A 14,977-nucleotide genomic window follows, 5' to 3' on the forward strand; every position below is an offset into this window, starting at 1 on the left:
GTTTGCATGATTAACACCGAAGCAAATTAATTTCCATGTGTCCAATCTGTGCTTGGAGTTCAAAACAGTTAACCCAAACTAAGCTAGCAGTGTTATTAAAAGTATTATTAAAACATTCAGTGAAAGTTTTAAGGAAGTTCTTCAAAACCTCAAAATCACCTATAATTTCTGTTCTGTAAACGTTAATAAAACCTCCCAGGAAAACTTTCAGGAACCATAGCAAAATGTTCTCAGAACCTCCCTGTAACCTAACAATTAACGTTCCCAGAACATGTGAAATTTTCAGAACGTTTCAAAAACATTCAGTTTTACTGGTCAGGAAGCGTATGGCTTCGTTCCCAGAACCAATGGAAAATCTAAAACTTACGTTCCCACAACTTCCAAGGAACCACATGTGCTAGCTGGGAGGTGTTGACCCCCAGCTCAGTAATGTTTAGTCAGTGGATGGAGCCCAGCAGGGATCTCAACTTTATGCTCTCTTTCCCATGTAACCAAATGGCCAACATGCCTGCCTTGCCTGCCACCAGTGAAATTTTCAGCTCCAGTGGTTTTGGCGGAAAAGCAATTAGGATTTAGAATTCATTTTCAAATTAAAGAAGAATTAAACAGGCTCAGAGGTTAACCCTTTCAGGCATGCCCACACTCTTAGACAAAGAGCACTCTTTAAGCTTATTAAGAAATCCCTCTTATTGAAATTAAAGGTGGCAGAGTTGACATACGATTCTCTACATTACTTTCCCCCCCATCGGACTGAACATTTGATCAAATGTTGATGCTCTCCTCTGTAATAAGGGTCATTGTTTTTCTCCTCGCTCCCTTCCATGGCTCTCTCTCTCTCTCTGTTGTTTTCTCTCCATGGGCAAAGTGACAACTCCTGCTTTGAAACTTAATGAAGTTTGAAATAGAATTCTCAGCTACAATTATTCTGTTGATTCTGGCTGTCACGGGAATTATGGTGCTATCTCTGCCCAATTATGAGAGCCAGCAGAACAGACACCTGTAGCTGCGAGTACCCACCGTGTGTCTCTTCTCCTGTCTGTCTGAAATTCAACATGTTTCTACACTAGCTAATCCTATCTAATACTATCCATGCGCCTACTTCTGATCTACAGCAAAACTGACCCTAGATCAGCTCTGTCTCTCACTCCTCCCTGTTTTTTCTCCCATCTCTCTCTCTCGCTCTCTCTCTCACTCTCTCTCTCTCTCACTCTCTCTCTCTCTCTCTCACTCTCTCTCTCTCTCTCTCTCTCTCTCTCTCTCTCTCTCTCTCTCTCTCACTCTCTCTCACTCTCTCTCTCTCTCTCTCTCTCTCTCTCTCTCTCTCTACCTACACTCCTTCCTCTCTGTCTCTGTCTCTCAATCTCTATATCTCTCTATATATGCTGCTATCTCTTCTCCTCTTCCTCTCTCCCCCTGTCTCTTTCTCTTTGTTTCTACCTCCTTATACAGTACAACAACCCTAGCGTGTGTGTTCTCCTGCGTCTCTCCCCCTAAGCTGACAAGACCCTAGCTTTCCTGCTGCAGCAGCATCAGCAGCAGTAGCAGCCTTTAAATGGCTGCCTGATGGAGAGTGACATTTTCCCTGAGCTGGGGAGAGGAATGAGGAGATCTCTCCCTTTTCCTGGACAGAGTGCTCCTAATTGCCTGGTCACATTTGTGAGCCTGGCTGACAAGCTCTTACAAATCAATAATTCTGCTAGGGGAGATGGGGGCATAGGCCTTTCACCCCCCATCCCCTCCACCTCTATACACACGTACACAGCCACACACCACCCCCACCGTCAGCCTTAAATGGCTGTGTTTTTTACCCATGATTCCAAGACAAATAGGGAGAGAGCATCGGAGCATTAAGGGCAGCAGCCGTTCCGCTGAAGGCTGAAATAATGGATGGTGGAAATGGCAGAAGAGCCAGTGCTGCTCATTACTAAATGGACTCTGTAGGGGGGAACTTTACCCTGCCTGCCTGCCTGCCTGCCAGCCTACCAGCCTGGTATATACAGGGATGGGATGAATGGGGGCTTTTTCACAGAGTTTGTTGTCTGCTTATTTTCCCCTTGAATTTTCCCTTAGCTGAAGACACAGATGCAGGGAATGGGTTTGAAATAAGTTTTGAAGTGTGTGTGTGTATACTGTGTACTGCATGTTAAATATGCGTTTGTGTATGATGGTGGGACATATGTTAAATCTCTTGCTGTTTGTATATGATGGTGGGACACATGTTAAATCTCTTGGTGTTTGTGTATGATGGAGGGACACGTTAAATCTCTTGGTGTTTGTGTCTGATGGTGGGACACATGTTAAATCTCTTGGTGTTTGTGTATGATGGAGGGACACGTTAAATCTCTTGGTGTTTGTGTCTGATGGTGGGACACATGTTAAATCTCTTGGTGTTTGTGTATGATGGTGGGACACATATGTTAAATCTCTTGGTGTTTGTGTATGATGATGGGACATATGTTAAATCTCTTGGTGTTTGTGTATGATGGAGGGACACATGTTAAATCTCTTGGTGTTTGTGTATGATGGAGGGACACATGTTAAATCTCTTGGTGTTTGTGTATGATGATGGGACACATGTTAAATCTCTTGGTGTTTGTGTATGATGGTGGGACACACATGTTAAATCTCTTGGTGTTTGTGTATGATGATGGGACACATGTTAAATCTCTTGGTGTTTGTGTATGATGGAGGGACACATGTTAAATCTCTTGGTGTTTGTGTATGATGGAGGGACACATGTTAAATCTCTTGGTGTTTGTGTATGATGGTGGGACACATGTTAAATCTCTTGGTGTTTGTGTATGATGGAGGGACACATGTTAAATCTCTTGGTGTTTGTGTATGATGGAGGGACACATGTTAAATCTCTTGGTGTTTGTGTATGATGATGGGACATATGTTAAATCTCTTGGTGTTTGTATAACTGTTCATGGCTCTGTCTTTGCCCGGAGGAGGTGTTTCCTGTGCTGTGTGATTCACATTGTGTTTCTCTAACTGTTGCTGGCTCTGCCTCCTCCCTGTTGGCAGGCACGTTAGTGATGCAGGTGACCGCCAACGACTCAGATGACGACACCACAGCCAATGGGATGGTGCGCTACCGGATCCTATCCCAGACCCCCCACATGCCAATCCCCAACATGTTCACCATCAACAGCGAGACGGGAGACATCTTCACGGTGGCCGCCGGCTTGGACAGGGAGGTCAGTAGCACAACAAGGTCACACTGTCTGTTAGGGGGGGGAACAGGGGGGGAACAGGTGGGGGGAACGGGAGGGGAGCAGTGGGGAGGAAGGGGCATTGACATCCTGTTGGATCAGTGTTCATGTCAGCCTGTTACTGCACATCCACAGGGTTACGGTATGTTGATGGTGTCTACTGTGTCACCTCACATCTCATGGCAGGGGTACCATGTCAAACTAAGTCATTATATTAAATATAGTCAGATACTGGGTGTTGTTTCCTATAGGTCACCACTCCTGTACACCAGTCAGTCACCTTCTGCCCTTAATAACGAACTCAGGATTCCCTCTCTCCCTAGACTAAACCTTAACCATTATGAGCAAAATTGTCCAATAGGGTTGGGGTTGATTCCTATCTATATTCCAGTCTATTCAGGAACTGAATTGAATTATTCATGTGTAGAGACTTTTCATGTCCAATTCAGTTGACAGGAGTTGAAATGGAATCGACCCTGACCCTGCGAACAGCACTACTAATGGTTATAAAATACCAACACGTGCTGGCCCTCCTTAAGGGGGTCATGGGAATGGATTTCACCTGGTTTAACCTCTACCCTCCTTGTGTCGCACTCCCGCAGGTGTTGTGCCCCCCCCTTCTTAGATCACTAATGAGGGAGGTCACGGTGGGTCTACTCTGTTTATCCCATAATGCATCAGTAAGCTGCCAGCAGAGTCTTTTATGAGAAGCTGTGCTCACCCTGCAGTCAGCCTCTTACAGTCAGCCTCTTACAGTCAGCCTCTCAGACTCACACTCCTAACACTCTCAGACTCACACTCCTAATACTGTATCATTATGATATTATTAGTCTGGTGATTTTACCACAGACATAAAAGCACAAGTGCTGAGTCTAAACCTTTGAGCTCTGGCAACACCAGTCAGTCTCATAACGTTTATATTCGCAGATTTCCCAATAGTCCCACTTGGCAATAACTCCATCCTGATCATCCTGTGGAAACCAGACGGATTTGACCTATATTGGAAACAAAAGACTGGTACGGCTACCAGGATTAGTTGTTAAATATCAGATTTGTGTGTGAATATTGAGGAAAATAAACAATCACAACTGCATCCAGGTTCTGTATGCATGCACTTTACTCATTCAAGTATGCATAAAACAGTAAAGCGTTGACAGTAGAAATGATCTGCAGTTAATGCAGGGGCCTGTTTCACTTTCCCCTGGTCTCCCCCACAGCTGAACGGATGGGAGTCAACCTCATTAATCTAGGTAGAGCAGCAACTCCAGCAGCCCAGTCCCACCTGCCTCTCTCCCTCTGATCATCCCCCTAAAACTAGGACACACCTGGGTGTTCACCCACCTACGCTCAAGGTCACACACATAAGTACACTCTCAGGCATTAACACACATGTACGCACGCATGCACACACACACACATACACACACACACACACACACACACACACACACACACACACACTGCGATGTAGCGGCTAATCCTCTTCATCAGTTGCACTGGAGACTAAATGGAATATTCATGTGTTAATTAAGGGGTGAGTGAGCCTCTTCAGTGTGGAGAAGAGCAGGGGAACAGGAAGGGCACTTCAGTGTCACCCAGCCCTGAACACTCCTGAATGCCAATTACCCTGCCACTCACTGCATCCCTGACCTCACCTCTTCTGTGCCCTCGTGCCACTGCATGTTTCAGCACACTGGTTAACAAGCAGGGCTAAGCTGTCTCTGGGTCCCTCGCTCTCTGCCTGAGAAACAGAGGTACTGTACATAAACAAGCCACTGTGTCTTTCTCTTGTGCTGGTGGCTAATGGGCAGCATTTGTTAGTCCTGGTCCTGAGCGTGTAGCGATGAGGTACAGTATGAGGTAGCCTGCTGGGTGTCAGAGCTGCTGAGTGTAAGAGTCATGCTGTCCTGTACTGTGTGCCACAGATGGACTAGGCTGTCTCAGTGCTCTCTAGGCCTGGATGGAGTGGCAGGTCCATTGCTTTTCATTCCCCCAGGCTACTGCAGCCTCTCTGGAGCCTGGCTGTGCACGGTGCTGGGCACGATGCTGGGCGGCGTCGCTGACTCGTGTCAGCTCCAGGTTGGACCGTGTAAGCTCTGCTCTGCCTGATTAGGGCATTGATCTGACACTGTAGTCGGTGTTTCTGAGTGCCTACAGACTGTCCACATGGGGGAGGAGAGGCTGGGCAGGGGATAAGGTAGGGCACTGGGCATCTCCAGGGGACTGAGTATTACTCCTTCAAGCTGGGGAAGTGGTTAACCATTATGGGCTCCCTCTGGTGAAAAGTTTGTTTCTGGCATATCTGGGGGGGAAGTGTCTGTGCATATGGGTGTATCTGAGTGTTTGTGTGACAGTATTTCATGGGTCATGAGTGTATCATATTGGTCTGGGTGTGTATGTATATTGTATGTCCATGTGCCTTTGTGTTTCATACAGTGTATTTAGCAGGAGAGCTGTGCTCCATCTTCCTCAGAAAGCTGCAGTGAATGGGAGAGAGGGAGTCTCTCTGGGTTAAATGTGAGTCAGTGGCTGTTTGAGGTAGATTGTTAGTGACAGGGTAATCACTGTGGTCAGTACCAAACTGACAGGCCGGAACACAAACCACAGAGCAAATACGGAAAGTGCTAGTTCAGTGCTCATTCACGCTTGCTTTGTCTTCGTCACATGTTCAGTCTGCCTAACACACAAAGCACAAACACACACAGCTCGGATTCAATGCATTCTCCATTAAAGGGATTCTCCGGTACTTTTCTATATTTTTTGGGCCAGTAGTGGTCCCCGAAAATTGCGTACTATTTCACACACAGTGTGTGCAACACATCATTGCTGTCTCTCTCTCGCTCTGCTGTGGGTGCATCTTGCTAGCTGTTACTCATATGGCGAGGTGCTGAAGCTCATTGGTTGAACTCGAATTGCTAGGGTGTTGGCCCACGTGGGGGAAAATGTAATGGGAAATGGCACAGCACAGCTTACAGAAAAACTGTTGCTTTCAAACTAGGGATTTTGTGGCTAATTGAGGTAAGACAGTAATTCTGCTCATAGATTATTTTTATTTTATTTTACCTTTATTAAACTAGGCAAGTCGGTTAAGAACAAATTCTTATTTTCAATGACAGCCTACCGGGGAACAGTGGGTTAACTGCCTTGTTCAGGGGCAGAACGACATATTTTTACCTTGTCAGCTCAGGGATTCGATCTTGCAACCTTTCAGTTACTAGTCCAACGCTCTAACCACTAGGCTACCAGCCGCCCCGATTATGCATGTATGAACTACACATTGACACACCCAGCCCAAAGTGGGAGGTTTAAAAAACACTTAGTAGTATCCAAAGTTCCGGAGCATGTCTTTAATGTTTTGTAGGTAAAAAATGTACCTTGCATTTTTCCTATCAATGTCAGTAATGTCTTTCCCCATCATTTTTTTAACTAAGATTTGAAAGCAAACTCCACTTCAAACAGTGACTATTAGACAACCATTTCAGGATTTAATTTGACCTTTTTGGTTTAAAAGGAGTACTGGCTATAGAGTTCTGTTAGCCTGTAGCCTTTTGTGCTTTCTGTACTCTCTGGTCTCGTTCAGTTCCTGTGTAAAGGATCTCATTTTACCTCAGAGTTTGCAGCAGTGTTCTGTTCTTATGGCCCCAGATGCCTTTCAACCCTTCCCATTAAAGTCCAAGAGCTTAGGCCCGTGGGAAAAGCGCTGCTTTTGTTCTGTTTGGTGAAAGAAGGCTTATTTCCTTTCTTGAGTTGGGCTCTAATCTAACAGAGATACTTATTTTCAAAGATCTATAGGACTCATTAGAGACGCCATTAATGGCTTGTTAGGGCAGACCCACTGACGGGAGGAAGAGGCTAGAAGAGTGTGTGTATGTGTGTGCTGGGTTAAACTTCTATCAACTGTCAGGTTTGGAACAAAGTGCTGCAGGACAGCATGTCTCATTCCCCCTACTGGGTCAGAGTGCCACCTGCTGTTGGGCTTAACACACCTTTCCATGCTTGATCAAAGACTATGCACGTCTGCTACTCAGTCAGGCTAGCCACAGGACAGCAACTATCCAGGACTAGTGTTACCATAATGTAGCTGAATAAAGGGTCTATTTACCGCAGTGCACTATGAGAAGAGATGGTATTGATATTTCATTATGACTGTAATAAAGCGCAGCCCGTATTGAGTTTTCATTAATAGAGCTGGTCTAGTTCAAATTAACATGTGGAGCGAGTCCTAATGACTCTGCAGAACTTTAAATGACTCTGGGTGAGTTTAAGTGTTTTAAAAAGCCTCACTGGATCAACTGACCTGACTATTAAACACGCTGCTCCTTGAGCAGAGAGAGAGAGACAGAGAGAGGGAGAGAGATGGAGACGGAGAGAGAGGGAGAGAGATGGCGAGAGGGAGAGAGATGGAGACAGAGAGAGATGGAGAGAGATGGAGACAGAGAGAGAGAGAGAGACGGAGACGGAGAGAGAGACGGAGACGGAGAGAGAGACGGAGACGGAGAGAGAGACGGAGACGGAGAGAGAGACGGAGACGGAGAGAGAGACGGAGAGAGACGGAGACGGAGAGAGACGGAGACGGAGAGAGAGACGGAGAGAGAGACTGAGAGGGAGACGGAGAGGGAGAAGACGGAGAGAGAGAGGGAGACGGAGAGAGAGAGAGGGAGACGGAGAGAGAGAGGAGACGGAGAGAGAGAGAGAGGAGACGGAGAGGGAGACGGAGAGAGGAGACGGAGAGAGAGACGGAGAGAGAGACGGAGAGAGAGAGAGGGAGAGAGAGAGAGAGAGGGAGAGAGAGAGGGAGACGGAGAGAGGGAGAGAGAGAGGGAGACGGAGAGAGAGAGAGAGAGAGGGAGAGAGAGAGAGAGAGAGAGAGGAGAGAGAGACGGAGAGAGAGAGAGAGAGGAGACGGAGAGAGGGAGAGAGAGAGGGAGACGGAGAGAGAGAGAGAGAGGAGAGAGAGAGGGAGGGAGAGAGAGAGGGAGGGAGAGAGAGGGAGACGGAGAGAGAGAGGGAGACGGAGAGAGAGAGGGAGACGGAGAGAGAGAGGGAGAGAGAGACGGAGAGAGAGACGGAGAGAGAGACGGAGAGAGAGAGAGAGAGAGAGGGAGACGGAGAGAGAGAGAGAGAGAGGGAGACGGAGAGAGGGAGAGAGAGAGGGAGACGGAGAGAGAGAGAGAGAGAGGGAGACGGAGAGAGAGAGGGAGACGGAGAGAGAGGGAGAGAGGGAGACGGAGAGAGAGAGAGAGGGAGACGGAGAGAGAGAGAGAGAGGGAGACGGAGAGAGAGAGAGAGAGGGAGACGGAGAGAGAGAGAGAGGGAGACGGAGAGGAGAGAGAGAGAGGGAGACGGAGAGGAGAGAGAGAGAGGAGAGAGAGAGAGAGAGGGAGACGGAGAGAGAGAGAGGGAGACGGAGAGAGAGAGAGAGGGAGACGGAGAGAGAGAGAGAGGGAGACGGAGAGAGAGAGAGAGGGAGACGGAGAGAGAGAGAGACGGAGAGAGAGAGAGAGAGGGAGACGGAGAGAGAGAGAGGGAGACGGAGAGAGAGAGAGAGAGGAGACGGAGAGAGAGAGAGAGGGAGACGGAGAGAGAGAGAGAGAGAAAGCGAGACGGAGAGAGAGAGAGAGGGAGACGAGAGAGAGAGAGCGGAGACGGAGAGAGAGAGAGAGCGAGCGAGACGGAGAGAGAGAGAGAGAGCGAGCGAGACGGAGAGAGAGAGAGAGAGAGCGAGCGAGACGGAGAGAGAGAGAGAGAGCGAGCGAGACGGAGAGAGAGAGAGAGAGCGAGCGAGACGGAGAGAGAGAGAGAGAGCGAGCGAGACGGAGAGAGAGAGAGAGAGAGCGAGCGAGACGGAGAGAGAGAGAGAGAGAGAGACGGAGAGAGAGAGCGAGACGGAGAGAGACGGAGAAAGAAAAATAGAAAGAGCACTGATCTTTCCCCAGCATTTTACTGGCCTCCATCAGGGTTCATTAGCCAGCCACCTGGGTTCCACCCTAAATGCGTCTGAGATTCAAGTCCTGACCCCAGAGCTGTTATAGGCCGTGTTATCGAGGTCAACCGTGCAGAACTGGCACAGGCATAGCAGAAAGCAGGGCTGCTGAATGGTGAAAGGCTTGGAAAGAGGCCCTTTCAGCTGAACACAGGGTAACACTTTATTTGAATAGTCTATCTACAGAATATCAGTAACATTTCAAATCAAATTTATTTATATAGCCCTTCTTACATCAGCTGATATCTCAAAGTGCTGTACAGAAACCCAGCCCATCAAGCATTGCAGCTGGCTAGGACCCTAGAAAGGCCAGAACCTAGGAAGAAACCTAGAGAGGAACCAGGCGCTGAGGGGTGGCCAGTCTCTTCTGGCTGTGCCGGGTGGAGATATTAACAGTACATGGCCAAGATGTTCATAGATGACCAGCAGGGTCAAATAATAATAATCACAGTGGTTGTCGAGGGTGCAAAAGGTCATCACCTCAGGAGTAAATGTCAGTTGGCTTTTCATAGCCGATCATTCAGAGTATCTCTACCGCTCCTGCTGTCTCTAGAGAGTTGAAAACAGCAGGTCTGGGACAGGTAGCACGTCCGGTGAACAGGTCAGGGTTCCGTAGCCGCAGGCAGAACAGTTGAAATTGGAGGAGAGGAGAGGAGAGGGGAGGAGAGATTAAATTCACACAGGACACCGGATAAGACAGGAGAAATTCTCCAGATATAACTGACACATAAACTACTGCAGCATAAATACTGGAGGCTGAGACAGGAGGGGTCGGGAGACACTGTGGCCCCATCCGATGATACCCCCGGACAGGGCCAAACAGGCAGGATATAACCCCACCTACTTTGCCAAAGCACAGCCCACACACCACTAGAGGGATATCTTCAACCACCAACTTACCATCCTGAGACAAGGCCGAGTATAGCCCACAAAGATCTCTGCCACGGCACAACCCAAGGGGGGGGGGCAACCCAGACAGGAAGATCACGTCAGTGACTCAAGTGACGCAACCCTCCTAGGGACGGCATGGAAGAGCACCAGTAAGACAGTAACTCAGCCCCTGTAATAGGGTTAGAGGCAGAGAATCCCAGTGGAGAGAGGGGAACCGGCCAGGCAGAGACAGCAAGGTGGGTTCGTTGCTCCAGTGCCTTTCCGTTCACCTTCACACTCCTGGGCCAGACTGCACTCAATCATAGGACCTACTGAAGAGATGAGTCTTCAGTAATGACTTAAAGGTTGAGACCGAGTCTGCGTCTCTCACATGGGTAGGCAGACCATTCCATAAAAATTGAGCTCTATAGGAGAAAGCCCTGCCTCCAGCTGTTTGCTTAGAAATTCTAGGGACAGTTAGGAGGCCTGTGTCTTGTGACCGTAGCGTACGTGTAGGTATGTACAACAGGACCAAATCGGAAAGATGGGTAGGAGCAAGCCCATGTAATGCTTTGTAGGTTAGCAGTAAAACCTTAATCTGCCCATTTCAAGTAACTACTAACCCTAGCTCTAACCTTAACCCTTATCCTAACCCTGAACGTAGCCCTTACCCTAACCCTAACCCTTACTCTAAACCTAACACTAGCCCTAACCTTAACCCTTATCCTAACCCTAAACGTAGCCCTTACCCTAACCCTAACCCTTACTCTAAACCTAACACTAGCCCTAACCTTAACCCTTATCCTAACCCTAAACGTAGCCCTTACCCTAACCCTAACCCTTACTCTAAACCTAACACTAGCCCTAACCTTAACCCTTATCCTAACCCTAAACGTAGCCCTTACCCTAACCCTTACTCTAAACCTAACACTAGCCCTAACCTTAACCCTTATCCTAACCCTAAACGTAGCCCTTACCCTAACCCTAACCCTTACTCTAAACCTAACACTAGCCCTAACCTTAACCCTTATCCTAACCCTAAACGTAGCCCTTACCCTAACCCTTACTCTAAACCTAACACTAGCCCTAACCTTAACCCTTATCCTAACCCTAAACGTAGCCCTTACCCTAACCCTAACCCTTACTCTAAACCTAACACTAGCCCTAACCTTAACCCTTATCCTAACCCTAAACGTAGCCCTTACCCTAACCCTTACTCTAAACCTAACACTAGCCCTAACCTTAACCCTTATCCTAACCCTAAACGTAGCCCTTACCCTAACCCTAACACTAACTCTAAACCTAACACTAGCCCTAACCTTAACCCTTATCCTAACCCTAAACGTAGCCCTTACCCTAACCCTTACTCTAAACCTAACACTAGCCCTAACCTTAACCCTTATCCTAACCCTAAACATAGCCCTTACCCTAACCCTTACTCTAAACCTAACACTAGCCCTAACCTTATCCTAACCCTAAACTTAGCCCTTACCCTACCCTAGTCCTAACCTTAACTCTTACCCTGATTCTAAACCTAGCCCTAACCCTTATTCTAAACCTAGCCCTAGCCCTAACCCTTATTCTAAACCTAGCCCTAGCCCTAAACATAGCAAGTAGTTGCTTATCAACACATAGTTTGTTGATATTATGACCATCTGTAGAGCATTTACCGATGGAAAATCCAGACTATCCAAATATGGTGTGACCGAACATGGCAGTAGACTAGGCTGGGCTTCCCTCTCCTCTTCACACTGACTGACCTGTCCTTGACATCCATTTTTGACACCAGCACAATAGGAGGTTTAGCCAAACGGATTAATGAGAGCAGAGAGGAGCGGCGACTCTGAGAGGCTTACAGGGAGAGACCAGGGGAGAGCCTGGGAGACTGGAGAGAGAGAGATGGACTGGCGAGAGGAGCGGAACTATCGCTGCACTGATGGACACAGTGAACTTTCAGCACCATGGACAGCAGCAAAGTGTCAATGAGTTTTGTTTTTGAGTCAAAATAATATATAATGCTGTGCATCTGTGTGCAGTGTGAGAGGGAAGGAGAGCGAGAGAAGACAGTGTCTCTGCCGTATCTTCTCAGTGTGAATGCATATTATACCGCCTGACGTCATGATTGACTGTTCTTTCAATGGTGGTCTTTACGGCAGCACCACCTCTAGCTATTCTCTCCCATCTAACTGGCCTAAATAATGTCCATTCACTCTCTTTAATATTTGCAGCATAGTGGTTCTTCTTAAAGTGATGGCACCTCCATTAGAGTGAGTGATGATGAGGGTTGCTCAGAGAGCTAAAAGCAGGGACTTGTAGGCTATAATGGATGAGCCTTTCACTCGCGCCCATTGCTCCCTCACTTCCTAAGCCTTTGTGTGTGTGTGTGTGTGTGTGTGTGTGTGTGTGTGTGTGTGTGTGTGTGTGTGTGTGTGTGTGTGTGTGTGTGTGTGTGCGTGTGTGCATGCGCGCGCGTGTTCATGAGTTTGCACGTAAGTGTGTGTGTCAGGTTCAGAGCTATTTGTGCTAGTTATTCACTTGTTTGTTTCTCAGTCAGTCCACCTAGCTATCGTATGCTCAGAACTACCTTCACCCTCTATGACGTCTTAGTTATCTAACATGAATGTGGTGTGTCTTTCCAGAAAGTGTCGCAGTACACCATCATCGTCCAGGCCACGGACATGGAGGGGAACCTGAACTTTGGCCTGTCCAACACGGCCACCGCCCTCATCTCTGTGACCGACATCAACGACAACCCTCCCGAGCTGACCGCCAGGACGGTGAGTCTCCTCTCCACCCCTGGACTGACCTCTACTGTAGGGCCACACATCTGTATTCATGACAGGATAACATCAGCTGATGGATAATCACCAGGGCAGTGCCCCAACTCTGTTGTAGATGCAGTCCATGTGTCTGATGCTATCTTAGAGAACAAGATTTCATGGCTCTTTGACAGGAGGTTAGAGAGCTGGACAGAGGAGCGGGACAGAGACATGTGGAGAGATAAACAGCAGGCGAGGACAAATAGGAGGACCAAAAACACGGAGAAGAAAGGGGTCAGAGGGGAACAGGGAGCTACTGAAGTAAAGGGACAGTGTGTCGGAGCGACATATGGAGGGACAGAAAAAGAGGGATGAGAGAGAAAGATCATAGGCATGCTGTTTGGTGATGGGAGCAGCCCTCCCTCCACTCTTTCTGCCAGCAGCCTCTCTAGTGACCATGGTTTGTCTGCAGGCATCTGGCCCCAGTCCCATACACATCCACACTGGAGGCAGCCTGACTTCTTCTGGCCCACTTTGTGTGTGTGTGTGTGTGTGTGTGTGTGTGTGTGTGTGTGTGTGTGTGTGTGTGTGTGTGTGTGTGTGTGTGTGTGTGTGTGTGTGTGTGTGTGTGTGTGTGTGTGTGTGTGTGCGCGTGCATCACGAGGGAGGAGTAGTCTCTCCCTTCGTTGGTCTTTCTCTCTCTTTCTCCCTCCCTCTCTCCTTTTTCTGTATGTCCATCCATCTGCAGAGAGAGGAGTGTGTCCACGTCACACGCTGCCTCCTCTGATGTGTGATCCATCTCTTGGTGGCACGGCGGTATCATCACTGCGTGTGCCAGGCAGGCAGCTGTGTAGTTCCAGCCGGTTGCTCTGATAAGAGGCCCCAGCTGTCAGAGACTAACCCACTGAACAACGCCTCTCCTCAGACTGCTCTGTCCTGTCTCTGTCACTCCCCTCTCACAAGGGAACACTCAAACCTCCACACAGCCACACTCCTCTCTCCTCTACTCTGTCTCTACTCTGTCCACTGTTCAGTCTCTATATGCTGTTTGCTGGTGTATCTGACATGGTGTTGGGCAGTGGTGGGAAAAGTACCCAATTGTCATACTTGAGTTAAAGTAAAGATACCTTCATATAAAATGACTCAAGTGAAAGTCACCAGGGTAAAATACTACTTGAGTAAAAGTCTAAAAGTACAGTTGAAGTCGGAAGTTTACATACACCTTAGCCAAATATAGTTAAACTCAGTTTTCACAATTCCTGAACATTTAATCCTAGTAAAAATTCCCTGTTTTAGGTCAGTTAGGATCACCACTTTATTTTAAGAATGTGAAATGTCAGAATAATAGTAGAGAGAATGATTTATTTCAGCTTTTATTTCTTTCATCACATTCCCAGTGGGTCAGAAGTTTATATACACTCAATTAGTATTTGGTAGCATTGCCTTTCAATTGTTGAACTTGAGTCAAACGTTTCGGGTAGCCTTCCACTAGCTTCCCACAATAAGTTGGGTGAATTTTGGTCCATTCCTCCATACAGAGCTGGTGTAACTGAGTCAGGTTTGTAGGCCTTCTTGCTCACACACGCTTTTTCAGTTCTGCCCATACATTTTCTATGGTCCTGTGTGGCTCAGTTGATAGAGCATGGTGTTTGCAACGCCAGGGTTGTGGGTTCGATTCCCACGGGGGACCAGTATGAGAAAAAAAATAATGATGAAATGTATGCATTCACTACTGTAAGTCGCTCTGGATAAGAGCGTCTGCTAAATGACTAAAATGTAAAAATGTAAAATGTATGGGATTGAGGTCAGGGCTTTGTGATGGCCACTCCAATACCTTGACTTTGTTGTCCTTAAGCCATTTTGACACAACTTTGGAAGTATGCTTGGGGTCATTGTCCATTTGGAAGACCCATTTGCAACCAAGCTTTAACTTCCTGACTGATGTCTTGAGATGTTGCTTCAATATATCCACATAATTTTCCTTCCTCATGATGCCATCTATTTTGTGAAGTGCACCAGTCCCTCCTGCAGCAAAGCACCCCCACAACATGATGCTGCCACCTTCATGCTTCACGGTTGGGATGGTGTTCTTCGGCTTGCAAGCATCCCCCTTTTTCCACCAAACATAACGATGGTCACTATGGCCAAAC

The 14,977-nt window shown here is 47.6% G+C and overlaps 1 protein-coding gene across 4 annotated transcripts in view; it reads left to right on the top strand.

Moving 5' to 3' along the window:
- Positions 1–14,977, top strand: part of LOC106582912 (cadherin-4) — a 260,714-nt gene that overhangs the window by 218,643 nt on the left and 27,094 nt on the right. For all 4 annotated transcript variants that reach the window (XM_014166534.2, XM_014166535.2, XM_014166536.2 and 1 more), the window contains 2 exons: positions 3,028–3,200; positions 12,708–12,845. In XM_014166534.2, the coding sequence (XP_014022009.2) occupies positions 3,028–3,200; positions 12,708–12,845 (311 nt within the window). The remainder of the gene's footprint in view (positions 1–3,027; positions 3,201–12,707; positions 12,846–14,977) is intronic.

Source organism: Salmo salar, chromosome ssa22 (genome assembly GCF_905237065.1).
Source record: "Salmo salar chromosome ssa22, Ssal_v3.1, whole genome shotgun sequence".
In the NCBI taxonomy this organism is placed as follows: domain Eukaryota; kingdom Metazoa; phylum Chordata; class Actinopteri; order Salmoniformes; family Salmonidae; genus Salmo; species Salmo salar.